The sequence below is a fragment of the Syngnathoides biaculeatus genome, chromosome 16, assembly GCF_019802595.1.
Source record: "Syngnathoides biaculeatus isolate LvHL_M chromosome 16, ASM1980259v1, whole genome shotgun sequence".
In the NCBI taxonomy this organism is placed as follows: domain Eukaryota; kingdom Metazoa; phylum Chordata; class Actinopteri; order Syngnathiformes; family Syngnathidae; genus Syngnathoides; species Syngnathoides biaculeatus.
Genome location: NC_084655.1, coordinates 7,405,053 through 7,426,228, shown reverse-complemented (window position 1 = coordinate 7,426,228; position 21,176 = coordinate 7,405,053). Strand labels below are relative to the sequence as shown.

General features: G+C 39.0%; 1 protein-coding gene across 2 annotated transcripts in view; it reads right to left on the bottom strand.

Moving 5' to 3' along the window:
* Window positions 1–3,715: 3,715 nt before the first annotated feature.
* tmem104 (transmembrane protein 104) overlaps window positions 3,716–21,176 on the bottom strand; it is a 62,096-nt gene continuing 44,635 nt past the window's right edge. Inside the window, exon 10 of one of the 2 annotated variants that reach the window (XM_061847058.1) lies at window positions 3,716–7,482. In XM_061847058.1, the coding sequence (XP_061703042.1) occupies window positions 6,719–7,482 (764 nt within the window). In that variant the 3' untranslated portion in view covers window positions 3,716–6,718. The remainder of the gene's footprint in view (window positions 7,483–21,176) is intronic. The other variant, XM_061847057.1, reaches the window with a different exon arrangement.

Below are 21,176 nucleotides of genomic sequence, written 5' to 3'. Positions count from 1 at the left end.
CGGGTTACTGAGTCGACATGTAAACAAATGAAACACAATGAAACGAAACACTTCACAATCAAGGCTTATCTTCATTGACAGAACAAATGCTGCGGCCCACTGAAGTAAAAATGCATAACGGTAAAATGGCGTGGGGGGGGGGGTGTCTGCTTTGTTAATATCAAGTGTTGCCCTTTAAACACTGTGGATTTTACTGCATAAATTATCCCAACTACTTATTAAATCCCGTACATTATTCTCTTTATACAATCACAGAGCACAGCTGTAAACATGCAATAGTTATGACCCGTTCACAAATGTATACATATTAACTCACACTCAGAAATAATGCTATTTATTTTGCTGCCTGCTATTGTGTGAATGCCTCATCCTAGGACTTCCACCACAGATATGTATTGGTAGATACGACACGCCCGTTTTGGGCTCGAGGTCGAAGTCGTCAGTGCATTCACTAAAAGTGTACGTCTGTACGACAATGAGAGTATACTGTGCTGCGTACGGTTGCATAAAACAACGTACAATTACGAAGTCTCGTTCACATGAACAAACATCCATCAATCAATCCATTCATTATCCACTGCTGTTCCAGGTCGGGTCGTGGGGGAAGCAGCTTCAGCAGGGATACCCAGACTTCCCTTTCCACAGCCACTTCTTCCAGTTCTTCTGGAGGGATCTCGAGGCTTTCCCAAGCCAGCCGAGACACATACTCTCTCCAGCGTGTCCTAGGTCATCCTCGGGGTCTCTTTCCGGTGGGACATGCCCGGAACATCTCACCAGGGAGGCGTCCAGGAGGTATCCGAATCAGATGCCCCAGCCACCTCATCTGGCTCCTCTCAATGCGGAAGAGTAGCAGCTCGACACTGCGAAGGAAACTAATTTCGGCCGTTTGTATCCGGGATCTTGTTCTTTCGGTCACAACCCAAACTTGTGCCCATAGGTGAGGGTAGGAATGTAGAATGACTGGTAAATTGAGAGCTTCACCTTTCGACTTAGCTCCCTCTTTACCTCATATTTCAATATATTCTATATATTGTGTATTCCATTCTAAAATGCATTTGTGTTCATTTTCATGGGAAAGGACAAAATATGATGTATTATGTACAAAAATGTAATTAGCGTCTTCAGAAAATCATAAAGCTTCATTTTGGACACCTAACGTAAAAGAATCTTGGCACTAAACATTTAAACATCAAGTACTCAGTAATAGTAATTACACTGTCATGGTCAGCCCTATTGGCACGCCTTTATTTTTTGCATAACCTATATAAAGTTTTCAGAAATCAATGAAAATGAACCAAACTTATAGCATCCGGATGATTTCATTGGTGAGCCAAAGTAATTTAACAGATTTTTTTCTCAATTTAGATAATGTCATCCATTCATCCATTTTCTTAGCCGCTTATCCTAACGAGGGTCACAGAAGTGCTAGATTCTATCGCAGCTGTCAACGGTCAGGAGGCGGGGTACACCCTGAACTGGTTGCCAGCCAATCACAGGGCACATAGAGACAGACAACAGTCCCACTCACAATCACACCTAGGGGCAATTTAGAGTCTCCAATTAGCAACGACAACCTGCTTTCTTGTATCCCTTTACAAGCTTTTTGCACTTCTCAGGTGATAACTTGATTAATTTTTTTCCACAAGAGATTCCACATTTTGTGATGAAACTTCATGGTGTCAATAATAATGATCAAGCATGGAAGTAAAATCAACTCATTAGCAAAAGAAAATTATTTCGGTATGCTAGCAGCTAACTTGGACATGCGAAAAAAATGCTACTAAATATTGACTTTACTGCATGGTGAGAGCCTCGAGACTCAACTGCAACTCCAAAAGAAATCAACAAGAAAATAGTCATTCATCAAAATGGATGCTTGCTGAATTTAAGCTACATGCTATGTAGCGGCTAACTTCAACACTTTGAACAATGATCACATCTAGTAACTTAACGATAGGGACAGATTAGAGGCAACGAAACAACAAAACTGTAAATAAAACATTTGCACGGTAAAATGGATGCATGCTAAGCTAAGCAAAAGCTAACTGTGGCATGCGGAACGACAATCATCATACGACTAATACTGGGATCAATCAATGGAAAAACTAAATAAATTAATGAATTGACAGTGACAAGACAGTGACTTTTTCTTTTTGTCCTTTTTTGCCAGTAGTGATTAAACCCTAAACGAGCAGGGGTGGTGTTGACGTTAGCGTTGACGATGGCGGCGACATCTTGTTCGTGTTTAGTGTTCCAAAGGTGAAAGCGACCTTTTAGCCACGATGGCCGACACACTGATGAGCGCCACGATAACAACGCTCCCAAAGGCCCGACATTTTATGTAGCCTTTATGAACATAGCGTTAGTATGTGTATGTGAGAAAGGCCAAGAAACATCAAAGCTGATAAAACTGGAAAAAAATATGAATCTTTTGTTTTGTTAGCGATTATGAGAGCTATTCTTAGCATCCTAAATGTTGTCACTCTTATTTGATGTTGTTTACTGTAGTTATCTGCATATTATTCCTGTCATTTTTTTTGCTTTTTGTTCTTATCTCAATGTTCCCCCTAACTAGTGTTGTAGCTGTGTTTTTGGTGAAGCTTTTGAATCCCTTTATTTGTCTTCTCCGCAAATGCAAAATAGCAGGTGTGGTTGTTCTTCCTTTTTGCTGTTTGCCCTTTCTTTTCAAATCAAGAAAGAAAAGGTGGTGCTTTGGCCATGGTTTTGTATTTTGCTTTTATTTTTCCAAGCGTTGTTGCTGTTTTTGTTTCTTCCCTTTGCTGTTTTCTCTTCTCTTTCCCAGCTACGAAGAGGGTTGGTTTGTCGCTGTCACCGCATTGACAGCTGTTGCCCATTGCATTTGCTCTCTATTCTGTCCCTTCCCTCAAACTAAGTAGAAGGTGTTGTGGTTGCTTCTATTGTTTCTGTTTCTGCTGCCTTTCTTCTTTTTACCCTCACCAGCCCATGTATTAGCAGGTGTCAACGGCTCGTAGTTGTGATCCTCTTTTGCTGTCCTCTGTCCCCTCTCGAACTGAGTAGCAGGTAATGTGGTTGCTTCTGAGTTTGCTTATTTGCAAATTTTTTCCTTCCCTCCCCCAAGAGTCATACTTTACCATTGCTGTTTTCTATCAAATAGTCTTTTTTTTTTTTTTTTGCTCTCACTCTTTTCTTTCACCTCTTTAACTCAAGTATCAGATGTGGTTGCTTTTGTGTTCCTTTGTGTAGTCTCTTCTGTCCTATCTTAAAGCCAACTTCTAGCCTGTGTGGTGGTTATTTTCATTTTTAGTTTAGTTTGGGCTTCAAAATATTAGTAAGGGGAGTTGCTCTTATTGTCCTATTTCTTCTCTCTGTTCCTTCTTAACGATACAGTGTCCAGTGGTCAAACAAATCCCAACAACAACTAAAAAATAGTATTTTACATTTTCAAAAAACAAGGAAAACAATTTTTAGTTAGGACATTCCAGTTTAAAAGAAAATATTTTCCCTGTAAGGTAATGGCAATTAACTCAATAGCAATTTTTCTAAGAGGCTAAAAGAATCTGACAACAGCTGCATAAATTACCACACAAATACCGTAAACAAATGAAGTTCAAACCTTTGAGGACAACTGTCACATTAAAATTCATTTAGCTCAATAAAAAAAAAAAAAAAACACCAGTAAAAATGATTTATATGCATATATAAATGGGTGAACAGAAGATTGAGATGAGTGATGAGCGCTGAGGCGATTAAATTAAAATAAATGTTTCCGCAGTGCATCATTCAATGCAGGCTAATGACGTACTAAATGCCTGCAGAATACATCGCTTATTTGTCCAATAAAAGGTCAAATTCATCACAATTATTCAATGTCCTTGTTTTATTTGCTTCTTAACTTAAATAATCAACTATCCCAAATTGTTCATAAAAAAATAAAAATGAAGACAATTTATTTCAGAATACTTCAAATTGTGATTTAAAAAAAAACTGTCAAAAACTCAACACAATGCTAAACACCACTTGACAGAAACATGTTTGTTTGGTGGGGGTGATTGTCAGGTCAATTAAAACATGATGAGCACAAGGATCCAATCAAAAGGAACCTCTGTTGCCATGGCAACTATTTCCCTGGCACTAGGTAGACTCGCCCCACATCATCTCTTACCTGGGTTTTTATGCTACACAATGGGAAACTTCATCATATCCCATTAAATCACGTAAAAATATTTCTGGCCAATGTGGGACTTTCACTGATAACAGTGGAAAAACAACAAAATAATTGTGTGCACAATACATTCATCTGTATAACACATTTATCCAGTAAACATGAAATGTTCTCACTCCCCACATTATTAGGTACATTTCCACATTGTAATCAGTTGGCATTCCCAACATTTCAGGAGTGGGTAAAAAAAAAATTGGGAACGGCCCTGAAACTACAATGACGCCATGAATATGCGTTGTGATGTCAATAATTCAGCCCCCTCACCGATCCAAAAAAACAAATTCAGAATTGTGTAAATTTTTTTTGTTTGTTTCCAGCTAGTGGGAGGGCGCAGTTGTAACTTAGCCACTCAAGTGTCAGCAATAACAATGACCTCATCATCTTTGGCAAAGGTGGAAATCATTTGGTAGATATCAGCCATCCATCTTTTATCCTTGCACAAATACTTGACTATCAACTTCAGTTTAATTCTATTTAATAACGCAAACATTTTTGGCCCAATGTGGGAGGTTTCCCTGATATCAACGGAGAGTTTGGTCAGTAAGATCAACACCAGAGTGTAATAATTTTATGTGTGCAATAACTGGTGTAGCACTAGTGTAGGTTAATACAATAGAACAACCTATAATAGTGAAATAAGTTTGGAATGGTTTAATAACATTTAGAAATTAAAAAAAAAAACTGTATGTGTTATAACTGAAACAAATATGACACTCTGGGGTTGTTCTTTACCACAACTCCTCCCTACACACATACACTATAACCAGATAAGTTGAAACATATCTGGCCAGTCACATATCAGTTTTTGGGAAAAAAAAAAAAAAAAAAAAAAAAAGTGAAGATGCCGCTCAACACACAGGGCATTTTACATTTTATATACTTTTAAATGGTCAAAACAAAGTTATTCATATTTGGTCCTTTTGGCAAAACGGTGCGTGAATGGTTCGGACATCTACCTCTTTGCATGTTTTCCCCTAGCTTGTGTGCATTCTCTCCAAGTACTCTGCATTCCTCCAGCGATCCCAAAAGATATTTCTTAAGTAAACGAAAGAATTGTCCTTTGCTGTGAATGTCAGTGTGGATGCTTGTTTGTACGGAGTCCCAGACATGATGTGACTGGGAGACAAAAAGGATGGCTACAATACAGATGCAACATAAGCACAAAATGCTAATTTGTGGCCCAGATATAGGAATAACATACAGATGAAACGCAAATGCATATTAGGATAATTTCTAGACAGTTGTGTGGAAACATGGAGCCCACCTTTATTCTCGCCATTAAAATAGAGGATGTAGCATTTTGCATTTTCTAGCCAAGGTCCAACCCAATTGTTGTTCATGAGAATGATATAAAACCCACAAATTAGTATTACACATGCATGTTATACCCATTTCATGGTCAAAATTTTGTATTTTGTGGTCCTGGATTAGCATTTTGTGAGCACTCTATAGCTAATGTGGACATAATTTAGTATTGTGTGCACTCAAATTTGTATTCTGTTGGCAAAAATGTGCATTTTGTGTGGACATTTTACCCACTGTGTGGCCATATATTAGTAGTTAATGGACATGCTACACTTAAATGCGAATTTGCAGCGGGATCATTTGAATTTTGGAGCTACAAATTAGGATTTTCTGAAAATATATTTTGTGGCTGCACATTAGTATATGTTGCGAGCAAGTACTTATTTGTGTGGATGGTATACCTATTTCGCTACAACCAATTTGGATTTTGTGTGCACCGTGCAAGAAATAAGCATTACATACATCATATAATACTTAAAGTATGTCTTTGTCACAAATCAGTAATTTGTACTTTCTTTATACCTATTTAAAGGTCTTTTTTATTTAGTGATCAACTTTTTTTTTCATTATACCGATTACATAGTCACAAATGAGTAATTCATGCACACATTATAGCTATCTAATGCCCAAAAATGAATAGTCTCCTATATTGTCTATAAATTCTTAAATTGTGGCCACAAACTAGCATTTTGTGCAGACAATTCACCTATTTGATTGCCACAGGAAGTATTACATTAGATTAGTTGTAAGTGCACACATTATACCTCAGGCATGATCGTATTTTGTGGCCACAAATTGGCATTTCAGGTCTATGAATTTGTATATTGTAACCACAAATTACTTTAATGTGCTCCAGTTTTATGATTTCATGTCTACAATTTAGTTTCTTTTGGCCACAAATGAACATCTTTGGACATATCGTGTAAAATAATTTAAAGAGATTTTTGGGGCTCCTTATATTTTTCCATAAATGGACACTAATTAGCATTTTCTGCACACATCTCTATTATGTCCACATTGAATTGTGCAATATTATTGGCTGCCAACCAATCAAGGGTGTATGCCTCCTTTTCCGAAGTCAGCTGGGATAAACTTCGGTTCACCCTTGACCCAAATGAAGTGGTAAAATAGGCATTGAATGTTTGGTCCTTTCTTGATAAATTAGCTAGAATTCTGTAACCCAGAAAAAAAAGGCACAAAGTGAATGTGTCACTTCTTGACGTCGGTCAGGATGATGTTGGCGGTGACAAACATGAGACAGAAGGTGGCCCACAGCACCACGAACCACACCCAGGCCGTATGGCGGAAGGGCGAACCGTGCGGGTTGACAGCATGGCGACCAGTCACCGGCTCCACATGGCGCCGGGCGTGATAGACAAGCATGGCAGGAACCACGTACTGGATGCCCGTGCCGGCATAAGCGCCCGTGATGCCCACCAGCGACTCCAGATTGTGCGTGCAGAAGGCCACCACGATGGGCGGCACCAGGGTAATAAGCGGAAAGACCACCCGGTCCACCACCCATGGGTAGGTACCGCCATCCCGGTGGAATAGAGTTTTCCAGTTATTGCGCAAAGTGACTGCAATGATGGGGAAGTTGGTGCTGATAGTGAAGACAGGGAACAGGCCCAGGAAGTAGCGCAGGACAGCCACATCCAGAACATGGCAATTGTCTGTAAAGTTGAGTGTGTACATATCATGGATGAGCCCACTGTCAAAGCAGAAGATGGCGGTGAAGGACAGGAGTGCATAGAACCCAAGGATGAGAACGTAGTCAGCCAGAACCAGCAAGCCCACACGCTTTTTGTCCGAGATGGGCGTCACTAGTGAGGGCAGTGAGTGCTGGCACATGAATGAGTAAACGCACACTCCAAATAAGTTGGGCACGCCGGCCAGGGAGGCAGCGGATGGGCGGCCCTCGCCTGCGCCTGCGCCAATGCGGAGGAGTGCCAGGATGATCATCATGGTGAATGCTGAAGGGATCAAACAAGACACACGTCAGATCAAATTAGATGATAAACAGATAAGTGAATAGGAAGGTAAATTTAGACTAGATTTGGAAAGTAAATACAGAAAAAGGAATGTAAACTTTGATTTAATTGGTAAATTGATCAGAAAAATTGGAATAGATTACGTAAATAGACTGACTATATAAGATCAAGTAAATAGGTTTAGATTTGGTTGAGCTGTAGATCGTAGGACTCCACAGTTTGTTGTTTGCGCATCGTCATCGATGTACGAGTGCGCAATCATCATTGCAGACTTCCTGCGATGTCGGTGTACTGTAGTATACAGTGAATAATCTAACAAACGTGACCAGGGACATATTTGTAAATAAGCCCCCACGTAAGGGTAAATTATAACAGTTCAAACAGCACACAGAGCAGTCTAGAGTGTTGTAGACTTACATCCTTGTATTACTATGAAAGAGAACATAGGAAACAATGTACAGCTCCTGCTATTCCTATGACATTTTTCAGAATGAAACAACTGTAGGCAGGCACGCCGCAGTGCCGTGATAGCATAATCTGTGTCCTGGGACATTGAGGAAAAAGGAGCACATATGTTCTTTTGCAATAAAATACATACCACAATTCATTGTGTATAATGCTCATTCCTCCCTCCCCCACAAAAAATGTCATCAATGGTGTGCATAGAAGAAAATGGAAAAAAAAAAAAAAAACCGAGGTTATAAAAATGTTGTATACATATATTCCAATAGAAAGGTGCAGTTGACATTTCATTCCAATCTGACTCCGGTACATATCCTGACAAGGGTCGCGGGAGTGCTGGAGCCTATCCCAGTTATCATCAGGAAGGAGGCGGGGTACACCCTGAACTGTTTGAAAGACAACAGTAAGGCACAGAGACAGACAACAGTTGCACTCACAATCACACGCATTGGGCAATTTAGTCTCCAATCAATGCATGTTTTTGGAATCTGGAAGGAGAGAGGAAGGCCGGGAGAAAACCCCCGCAGGCACAGGGAGAACAAGCAAAGTCCAGCACGATAAGGTGACGGCTCAAGGAGGGCCAGACAGTGCCATATAAATACGGCAATAGATGAAACCTGTTTTCATTTGTCCAAATGTAAACACGAATAGCTTGCTATTGATAACGAAGAACTTCCCAACATGGCCGTCACATAGGCCTTACGATCAGCGAGGTTGGTTTAGTTTTAACACCATTGCCCGTTAGCGCAATCAAAGATGTTGTGTCACTTTTGTGTTGATTTGTGAACTACATTGAAAAATAAAAAATCATGAGCGCTTAAATTGGATTGGCATATACAGCGCCAGCAGCACGGTTTCCAAGACCGGCTGCCTCACAGTTCTGAAGTCCAGAGTTTAAATCCCGTCCCCGCCTGTGTAAAGTTGCCCATTGGTGTGAATGTGAGTGCGAATGGTTGTTTGTTAATATGTGCCCTGCGCGTCGCGAGCTACCACCTCCCGCCTGAAGATAGCTGGGATTGGCTACAGCAATTTCATGACCCTTGTGAGTATAAGGAGCTCAGAAAATAGATGGATGGACCAAAAGCACCCAATGTGTAGGTTGAAGTCAGTCTTGCACACAAAATAGTTGACAAATAAGCAATAGTTGATGAGTAAAAGTAACAACTCATATTTAGACCAGTGTAACTGTGTAAAAGTACCATTACTTCTTCACAGCAGAAACAGGCGGAATTTTTTTTTTCTAGTCTCATCAACTCCTGTCCCGAGTGCATAGGCGAAAGTTCATCCAATGCACTCGTGTATTTGTCTGCCGTGGAGTAACATACACAAATCCACATACTGTGTGGATGGTTGCTGAGTGGAATGGAACTAGATCCCACCCTTGAAGGAGTACAAAACACACTGATGAAATTGACGGCGACGCCCCTGTCATACACCCAGGAAAAACTCATCGGATTTATACGTTACAGACAAATGTCTTATTCCGAATTCAAACCGTACAATTTCACCAAAAGATGTCTGATATGCTTATATGTATATGCTCAGTTACAACTACAACAAACCTTAACCTTTGACCCAAAGCCTGATGCTGCAGCCTTTAAAAAAATATTTGTAATCAAAGAATATACATGGAGAACATCAAATATTAAGTAAGATTCTAGATTTCTTTTGAAGCAGTCTTAAAAAGGTCCTTGGAATTCTTCAATTAGGCTTTTTTTCCCCCAACCAAAAACACCAACTTCCATCAAAGCCCGCGAGAAGACTATGAATTCCCATCTACACTTGACTGCTTGTGACATATTTAAGTTTTATTGGTCATCCATGTGGCATTATTACCGCATGTGCTACTTGAGGTTTTATTTGACTATGCTCCATAAAAACATGTGCCCACAATGATACAGCAATAAATGTTTTTTAACCACACACACGAAAAAAAGATGACTCAATTTGTATAGAAGAGATTATTATGGAAAACGTAAAATGTCAAGTGGGTGCTTGAGTGCGAAAGATGACGACAATGACACTAAACATTTTTCACTTCATACTGAAAATTTTTCCCCATTGCACAAAAAAGATGTATTTTTCATAGTTGCTGGCTATTCAATGAGTGTGTTAGTGCTGGGTTAAGTGACTAAAGTAGAAAGTTCACTATTGAGTTGGTGAGTTAGTTTGTTAGTGAGTGACTGGGGTGGTGAGTTCTAAGTTGGCGAGCTAGTGACTAAGTAAGTGATTTGCTACCTTAATATGGAAGCAAGCGAACTTGTCTGTGCTCGTGTAAGATAGTGAGTGAGTGAGAGGCAGTTTGTGGTAAATAGTTGGATTAAGAAAAAAAAAAAAAGTGAGCCAGGCAATGGGTCAGTTAGTTGCTTAAATTGGCAAGCAGTGTAGTTAATAGTTGAGTGGGTGAGTTACGCATCAGTTAGCTTAATTAATGATTGAGTTGGTAAATGAGTGTGTTTCTGGGTAGGCGAGTTGGTGAATTAGAAAGTGACTTCATTGGAGAGTCACGGAGTAACTAAACAAGCAGGCAAGCAATTTAATTTCTGAATTAGTTATTTACATTTAAAAATTAACTGGTTAAGTAATGATTGATGAGTGATTAATGAGATAGTCAGCAAGTCAGTTATTGAGTTAGTGGCTCAGTAGTTGACAACCACTATGACTGTCACCTAGGGGATTGGAGTGGAACAGCACCTACTGTTTCCATCTATACGCCGTCATGCCTTCGGAATGTGGTTATAATCGATCGAAGGGTTGCCGGTTGGAATCCCAAGTGTCCTAGCCACCCACTAGTGTATGATTGTACAAGTAAAAGTGTGTGGGAGCATCAGTAAAGCTCTTTGGGCACGGTGACGGTGTAGCTAAAGCGCTATATAAGTGTAAACCATCTACCATTTTGTGGTTATTATATTCTTAATGACAATATATAAGCAAGAGATTGTTTACAAGTTTCAGTGATGTCCACATGGTTCCCTCCTCCATCAAGCGGTCTCATTCAGACACCAGCAGTCAGATAGCCGTGAGGAAAAAGTCATCGCAAGCGCGCACACAAAATTGAGCGCGTGTCAATTGAGCGTGCTTGGTATGTTAGTAGCAGCCAGTGTGATTTATCTTTGCTGTGCAGGCCTCCCATTGACCTTGATACTTCAACTTAACAGGCCTCAGAGGACCGTCTCACCGACAAACAAACACATGGAACACACACAAACACACACAGAATGGATGGATGCTACAAGGAGATGATATTGGCCCACGTGCCCGGAGGTGGTTCGCTTCACAGGATACAGGACTGATGCGCTTCAATAATAACTTGAAAGTGAAAAATAGTCAATCTCAAGTGTAGCTACATACATTTGTAAGGAGTGAGTGAGTCAGCTAGTTAGTAAGTTGATGAGCTAACTAATTCTCAACACACACACACACACACATATATATATTATATATATATATATACATATATACATATACATATATATATATATATATATATACATATTATATATATACATATACATATTATATATATATATATATATACATATTATATATATATATATATATATAATATATATATATATATATATACATATTATATATATATATACATATATATATATATACATATTATATATCTATATATATATATATTATATATACATATATATATATATATACATATTATATATATATATATATCCCTATTATATATATATATATATACCTATTATATATATATATACCTATTATATATATCTATACATATTATATATATATATATACCTATTATATATATCTATACATATTATATATATATATCCCTATTATATATATATATATCTATATATATACATATTATATATACATATATATATATATATACCTATTATATATATATATATATATATACATATATATATATATATCTATATATATATATATATATCTATATATATAGACATATTATATATATCTATATATATAGACATATTATATATATATATATATATATACATATTATATATATATATATATATAGACAATTCTCTCTCTATCTATATCTAGACTCTTATATCTCTCTCGAGAGAGAGAGAGAGAGAGAGCGAGAGAGAGCGAGAGAGAGAGAGAGAGAGAGAGAGAGAGAGAGAGAGAGAGAGAGAGAGAGCGAGAGAGAGAGCGAGCGAGAGCGAGAGAGAGAGCGCGAGAGAGAGCGAGAGAGAGAGAGCGAGAGCGAGAGCGAGAGAAAGAGAAAGAGAGAGTACACTGATCCATTGTTTAACACAAGGGTTACGTTCCAAACCCTATCCGCGTTACGTGAAATCCGTGGACCTGAATTTTTTTTACATCCATTTTTTTCAATTCATTATATATACGTTTTTCATTTACAGGATGTTTTTTTCCCACTTAGTGTTTTTTTTTTTGTTTACAGTGCATTTTTTGTTTTCAGGTTGTATTTTTTTCAATTACAGTACTGTATTTTGTGTTTTTTCCCATTTAGTGTTTTTCATTTTCAGTTTTCTTTTCCCATTTCTTATGTTAAGGCTGTTAAACCCCTAACCACACACTATAAACCTTTCTCAGACAGGCATTAACATTTTCTCACATTTCTCGTTTAAACACTCTTCAAACCCTCCTCGTTTAAAAACAAAGGCACTAGATTCTAGATTGAAAGCAAATATAAAAAACCTGTTTGACGCTTAATATTTACATGAATTTGAGAAATATCTAAATGACACTCCATTTATTTCCCTCTGCTTTATCCAGGATAAACATTTTCCTATAAAAAGAAAATTACTATTTTTTAGAAAAGTAGTAGTAGTAACTACATAATGCTTTACCTTCTGTAATGCGAACACATGCATCGTATGCTGTCACATTTTATATTTGCATTTTTGGGCAAATGGCTCCATAATTGCAAGCTGAAGCGAAACGGGAAATGTCCGAGTGTGTCCCCCCCAGCCCCCCCCACGCTCCCAACTGAAGAAATTGGGTGGGGTGATTATGTTTAAAACTGATTTCACCATGTTGAAGTTTTAAGTTTTAAGACAACACGTCTTTGTTGTGACTTCAGACAAATGTGACTTGTCAGCTTATTGGCATGAGCCATGATGGCCGCGTTGATCAGGCTTCAATCCAAAATGTTCCATCATCATCATGGTGGATGATGCTTTGGAACTAATTCCACTGTTACTCAATTTACTGTGACTGCTCACTGGCTCCCTTAGCTTCATGCACGTGAGCATCCATACTTCAAAAGCGTGCACGCTTGTGCACACATACTTTCATGTGGCAGTTTTTTTTTTCCTCCTGGGCACCCAGGCACCCATATTTTTGCCACGATTGGACAATCAGAGCTTCCAAAGGGTCACTAACTCTGCTTGGCTTAGAGACCATAATGTGTTTCATGTGTGCTTTTACCGTAGCAGAAGTTTTTTCTTTCTCCCTAATGACTGAGCACCTGAACGCAGTCTTTTTTTGCAGCGATCGCACACCCTATGTACCGGGACCACGCTGCGGTACAACAAGGGGTATGCCTAAATCCCGCAGGGACACCCCACACGGTGGTCCGGTACTTAGGGTGGTGGACCATAGTCTACAGTTGCTCAGTCAATCAGGATGCAACACATCATGTGGGTTTCCCTTAACGAATCAGGATACAGAACACAGTGCACATTCATACACTGTAAAAACAGCCTTCTACACTGTAAAAAATTACACACGAACACACAAAAAAAGTCTGTAATAGCGAGGCTGAGTAAAGTGAACCGTGTCACTACCACAATGACATTTTGGTCACACCCCTCCAGGGATTTAATTCCTACCTGTCATCCTCCATCCATTTTTTCCCAAAATTAAATTCTTGAAATCCTATCCATCCCCAGTTTATTCTGGTGTGCACCAGGGCTCTGGTCTTGGACACCCCCCCTCCTTTATCTAATACATTCTGCCAAGATGGCAATATTTTCCACAAATTCAAGTTATTGTTTCCCATTAAACAGATGACACCCAACTTTACCTATCCACCAAACCCACTGCCATTCTTCCTACTTCCACCCTTACTACCTAATACTCTGAACTCATTGGTTCTCATCCAACTTTTCATACTTCAACAGTGATAAAACCAATATCTTACTATCGGTAACAAGACCACCCAATCCAAAGCAGGCAGTTTTTCCATTGCATTCCATTGCTTTACATGCTTTTGTATACCGTCAAATCCAGATTCAATACTCACCTATTCTGAACTGTCAATTTACTTGAGCGTTGGCCATATATAATTTTATATATGATTTAATTGTTTTAGTGTTGCGTTATTTCATTGTACTGATTTTTTTTGTTTTACTTTACTTGAAGACCTTGATATTATTATTAAAACATTTGTAATTACATTTGTGAGGTAGTTATTTATTGGGTTAGCCAGTAAGTAGTGATAGTAAGCTTGATAGTGAGTGAATAAGTGAATAACAATTAGTCGAGATCACGAGTGATTTCGTCAGTTAACTAATTAGTAAATTAATGAGTGTGTTAGTTTTTTTAATATAAGAAAAATGAGTTTTGGACAAAAGTGTGTTTAAGACCAACAAGTAGTTTGAAGTTGCTAACTGAAAATTCTAACATGAACGTGTGTGGATTGTCCAGGAGTTGACTGAGGACAGTTGAGTGGGAACTGGCATGACAGGGCCTTATGGTGAGGCCGGGAGACCGGGCCCCTGGCACGCTGAATAGCTAGTTGGTTGCTAACCCTGACATCACACAAAGGTGATGGAAGCTAGAGACAACACTATGTCACACGCTGCATCTCAACTGTTACACAAAAAAACAAACACAATATACAGGGTGAGATGAAGTAGGTACGGTATATAGTCTTTAAAATAACTTGGGGCAGGAGGGAAAGGCGGTAGGTGGTAAGAAAAGAAGAGTACAAGAATGGTATAAAAGGAAGGAATGATTTGATAAGGAGGGAAGGGGGGGACAAATGGAATAAAGGAAGGAAGAATATAAGAAGGCTATGAAAGGGGGAAAGAAGGGCTAAAGGAAGAAAGGATGAAAAGACAGAAGTAGTCAGGAGTAATGATGGAAATAATGAAAAGAATGAAGCATGGGAGGGAGGAAGCAAGGAAATCAGACTTAAAACACTGACAGTCGTCTTACAACTCTAAATTGAAACCTTAATTTTTGTTCAAAAGCCAAAACCTGGCTTGTAACCATGATTTGAAACCTTAACTCCAATTGCTAACAGAGACTAGAAAGTAGGGCTGGATGATGTGGCAAAAAAAAAAAAATTAAATAAATAAATAAATAATTTTGACTAATCTCTGTTATCACAATATTTCCATTATTATTTCTATTACTACAACTACTATTATTTCAAACTCTACAAACGTAAGAGCTTTAAAGCATCTGTACTGAAAAGTAATGAAGTAGAGATCAGTTCAACATTTTATTGATGCCTTTTGCTAACAACACTCCTCGTGGTCAATATTTAAAACTGTAAACACCTCATAATATTAGCAAACAATGCAAAAAATGCCAACTGAATACAGAAAAATACAAGACCAATTTCACTTGACTGAGCAACAAATGCAGATAAATAAACTGCGGACTAGCATACAGTTCTGAGTATTTTGGGAGTTACAGTAGAACCTCTATAGAATGGATGAATCGGGGCAGGGGGTTGTCCAATACATATAGCAGATTCTCAGTTACATTGCAGGACTTTTTGTAGACATATTCTCCCATATTACTGTACAGTGCAAAATGCTTGCTTTGAAGGTTTTTTCATGGCCTAAAAAATCCAGTGCAGTTCAACGTTATTGCAAATCTGTGGCACAATAGCTATACCCATTATGACATGGCTCCTACATCAACACCTCACAACCAAATTGTTCCACCACGTAGGTACAAGAGGCAAGTCTTTTGGAGTTGGATCTTTATTTTTGGTATAAGTGTGACCCAGAAATAGGTTAGTACCATTCTCTGCCTACATTGCACCACAGCACCAGTAACAACAGCATACGATTCAAAAATAGACTTTGTCAATGGCAGTTTAAAGGGGAAATCCAGTGCTTTGCATGTACAGTGTATCCAATAGGTCATGTAATATTTACCCTATTTTGACAATGTGATGTTAAATCCTCTCTCATTTAATAGTGTTTTGAGAAGATTTTTCTCGACACTTACAAATATTCAGGGGCGCTGCCATTTTCGCGAGTCACATGACCTACGTGCGCGGATGTGAATTGTACCGAGCTGCAACAAAGGCTCGATTATATGGGACACCATTTATGACCAGTGCTGATTTCTCGTATTTATCCTCATCTGATGAAGAAATAGCACTAGACTTCCCCTTTAAGTGACAAATGTTAACTAATTTTGGACACATTGTCTGGTCCCAACCGTCCGTTTTATCTGATATTTATTATATCTGGGTGTGTTTTATCGCAGTTCCACTGTATATGAGACACTAATAAATCCAACAGGCGCCTTGGGAATAATGACGACACCTATGATTATAAACAAGATCATTTTGCAGTTATGATTATACATAGGCTGTTAACATGATTACTACTTGCAAATGTGCATCATCTTTAATAATACAGATTAGCTAGTGTTGTCATGGCAGCCCGATGGTTAGCACATCTGCTTCTTTTCTAAGTACTGGGGTTCAAATCCCAGACTCGCCTATGTGGCGTTTGCATGTTCCCTGTGTGCCTGTGTGGGTTTTCTCAGAGTACTGCACTCCAATTTCTTTCCACATACCTACAGCATGCATGGTAGGTTAATTGAAGACACTAAAATTGCCTATAAGTGTGAATGTCAGGGTGAATGATTGTTTATACAGTATGTGCTGGAAACCAGTTCTGGGTGTACCCCACCTCCTGGCTGAAGTTGCTGGGATAGGCTCCAGCATGCCCTTGGCTGCATTTAGGATAAACAGTACAGAAAACCTTACCACTTGTACTGGCTAATCAGCTAATTCTACTTCAGAACCACAATAAACTTTCTTGACCAAGTATGAAAACAACACACAAGGCATTTGTCTTCGGTAGTTGGAGCCACCCTAGTACGACATACATGTTGAGTACGAAAATCATGCTGGTAGCAGTGAGTGACAGGGTGTGCTGACTCTGCTTGCCTTTATATGCTTTTCACATAACTTGCATGGTACTTCTTCAAATGAATGAACAGGTTTGTTGCGTTAGGCTTTATTTGCTACACAGCACTTTGGTGATACCACCACACAATCACCATTAAGTAACTTTGCTTCTCAACAATCACCACATTTTCATAGGATAACTCCAAGTCATGGCTGACATCTATATTACTACCCTCAGCTACATGCTTGGCTCCACGTTCAATCATTGTGTTTATTTCAACTTGCAAATGAAAGAGGAGCAGTAAAATGCTAATCATGTGCTGTTGTTACTCCTACTTCTTCCATATGTGATAAAGTAAATAAGATCACAACTGATTACCGTAATTGGCCTGTAATTGGTGATGATCACTAATGACAATTACATAGTAATCCCCCTACCAAAACCCTAACCTTGGCCTGGAACCATACACTGAAACCATAATGCTGTTGTGAAACCTTACACTGATACCCTAACCCTTCAATAAATCCAAACATACGTATACTACTATAACCTCAGTAGCTTTTATTGAAATTCACGTAGATGAGAATTTGTGTGTTGCAATTGCAGTGTTGGAAAGATTTGAATGTTATAATGTTGAAGGAGGCTATTAGGAGCGTTTGTGAGATTAAACATTTGCTAGCGTGAGCAGGAAAGCTTCACACAAAGGATTGCTCCACCATAAGTAGCTCAAGACGGACGTAGAGTGAAAGGTTCAGTAAACGACACACTCTAGCTCACGTTAGTCAGTGCACCAATGCCACGGCATGTTTGTGAGTCAGTTGGTGGGTTTTAGCGCAGCCCCCCCAGACGGGCACTTTATTTTCCTTCAAGGCAGCTGTGAGTGACAGTCCAATCAAGGGTGGGACAGTCCATCAAGCTTTTCAGAGTGTCAAATAAGAGGGGAGAAAGGAAGCCAAGACACAGAGTGAGACCGGACCTTTGATGGACACACCTCAACGCCACTGACACCACCAGAGGGGAGGGCGAGGAAGGATTCCTGGAAAGAGGTACTGTAATGACAAAGTTGTCAATGGAATACCATTGCAGGATTTAATAACATTGTAGGATTCACTGTAGCTCTGAGAGTATTCCCTTTCAGCCAGTTACTGAGATACAATTAAGACCTATGGTCCACACATAATAAAAATACTAATTCTTTACAATATAGCATCACCTGTCTGTCTTATAAAAGTGATTTAAATTTGGTAGCAATCGGACCAAAAAGATACCAGGAAATGACCAAACAGATCCTGAAATGGAATCTTAAAGGCAAAATGACTGACTTGTTGCTTTCCAGGTTTGGCCTCATGAGAGTATTTTGTGGGTGTACTCGTGATAATCCTGACTTTTAAATTTCATGGTACAAAGTGAAACTGGATTTGGTAGTTTCAAAACATTCAAAAAACCCCTGAAAATTGCTCAAATCACTCCAAAGTTTCCACTCCAAACCAAAATGACAGACTTTCCCTGTTTCTTAAGGCTGTGGATCTTGGGATTTTTTTTTTGTGTAGGTTTAGAAATGATAGACATGTCTACCAAATTTCAAGTTGTTGTATGAAAATCGGGACAAAGGAAGGTTTTGTAATAATCAGGGCTGCATTGCCACAAAATTGGCATTTCAAGCCCAAATAGTAGACATCCTGTGTCTTTTAGGGAAAGTCATTATAAGATTTTTTGAGGGGGTGGTGTCTACTGTATTTACCAAATTTCAAGATGTGAAACTCACTTCAAAAACTGGATTTATTATTTTATTTTTTAGGGGTGCTGAAATTAGACCAATTTAGTCACGACGATGTCAAAATTAAAATCATTAATTTATTCGTCAATCATTATTTTTAAGCTTTGTTGTTCTCTCAAAAACACTTCAATCCTCCCAGTGCTCGCCACAGGGCCTGTTGTGTGCTCACAGCGTGATGCATATATGCAATTGTGATTATCCAGGATCCTTTCTGATTTTAGTTTCGATGTGACACCATGAATGTGTACAACATGGTTAGTAATAACCTGCTGACAGAGACAGCGGGTGGCCAATATAAGCTTCTTCTGCTTAGAGATGTGAAATGCAATGGACCTTTCCGACCTGTCAATCACTCGTACAATAATAGCAAAACAGATAGCCGCATTGTCTTAACCCCTGGCATGACACGCCCCTGCCGCCATGTCGTCTCACAAGCAATACTGGTTGTCAGTAGTGTGCACTTGGAAAAGTTAATGTTACGAAGAAAAGGGTCCGCAGATGCTCTTAGTGAATGTGCAATTCTGATGAAAGATATCCATCTTGGTTACAAGGGGCCCGGTTGATTCATTTGCCAAAGCCTAAAACACAGTTGAGGAAATGTCTACGATGGATTAAGGCTTGCGGAAGACCACACATACAACTAAATGTAATAATATCAACAAACACAAGGCTGTATGTTCGGAGGTAAGTGAGGGAGAAGTATCTTCTCTGAGTTTGATTTAATTATTATCAGTGTTTTATATATTGCAGGAGAACAAGTTTCCCTTTGTTAGCGCATCACTGACCTCCTGAATGAAGTATGTAATGGTGTTATGCCAAAGAGTCGGGTTAGTGATACATAAATGCGTGACGTCATGCAAGAGGAATGTCTATTTGCCTATTTGTATCACATCAGACTTTTAAGATTACGAGCCAAGTCAAATGAATACACCCAGTTATTTGCATAAGGTACACATTTCGCTGTAACTCTGACATTGCGTCCTGGTCCGCCCAAAATTTTAATTCCGCGTACATAGCCATGCGTGAAGTAGTTCAGACTTGGATATGCCTGATGCATTTGGCAAAAAACATACCACAAAATTATCTGGAATACGCAATAGAGAATCAACTTCAAACCTGTTCTTCAGTCGCCGTATTGGCAGCTTGTGGGACATGGCAACTGTAACTAAGGAGCAGAGCTTAAGAGCGCCAGTCGGAAAGTTCCATTGTTCCACACTGCCTTGTGAGCACCATCACATGGAAGCTTACATACATGCTAAAATGCTTACTGGCATACATGGTAACAGTGTCACCAGTGTGTTTTAAATGTCTTTGTTGGACAAGTCACACAACAACATTTTAAAATGTTGGAACTCTGTGTACATAAGGTGGACCACATTGTAAGGTGCCATGTCTAATATCGCCTTGTTTATTTAGAAGAGAATTGAACACATTTATGGTCGTGAAGGTACGGTAAATTAATGAGACAAAAAAAACGGACCTAATCTGAGACAATGCGGGGCAGTGAACAGTGGATCCACAAGGCACACTGTATAATCCCAAAGGTGAAGCATGGTGATTGCAGCAACATTCTGCAGGGGTGTTTGTCAGCTGCAGGAACAGGATGACTGGTTGCAATCAAAGGAAAGGTGAATCCAGGAATATCCTGGATGAAAACGTTCTCCAGAGGGTTTGGACTTCAGAATGGGCCAAAGGGTCAGCCTTCCAACAAGACAATGACCCGAACTAAACAACAAAAATAATGAAGGAGTGGCTTCAGAACAACTCCATGACTGTCTTGGGATGGACCAGCCAGAGCACTGACTTAAACCCAACTAAGAATCTTTGTAGAGACCTGGAAATGAGTGTCAACTAACGTTCAAAACTCGAGAGAATCTGGCCAGAGGAATGGAAGAAAATCCTCAAATCCAGGTGTGAGAAATCCATCATTCATCATTCCCAAAAAGACTCATGAATATATTACCTCAGCATGGTTCTTCTACTAAATACTAAGTAAAAGATCTGAATGCTTAGGTCTCAGTCTGTTCAGTTTTTCTTTGACAAAAAAAAATATTTTAATATGTGACGCTGTCTCTACATTGATGCAGAAAAATGAAAAAAAATATTTTAGCAAATGGGTGCAATATAACATTACCTCAATTACCTATATTACCTCAAGCTTTCCTTAAAGAATGGACATGCCAAACTGTCCTACTCGGTGCACCCAAGGACAACAAGACATCGCCCACCCTTCCCTTTTGTCCTCCCCACAACACAAAATATAGGAGTTAGCACAAGTGCCATGGTAATGCTTGTATGGGGTAGTGTTGACATGTTTTCCGGTCCCGCCTCCGCAGAGAGCT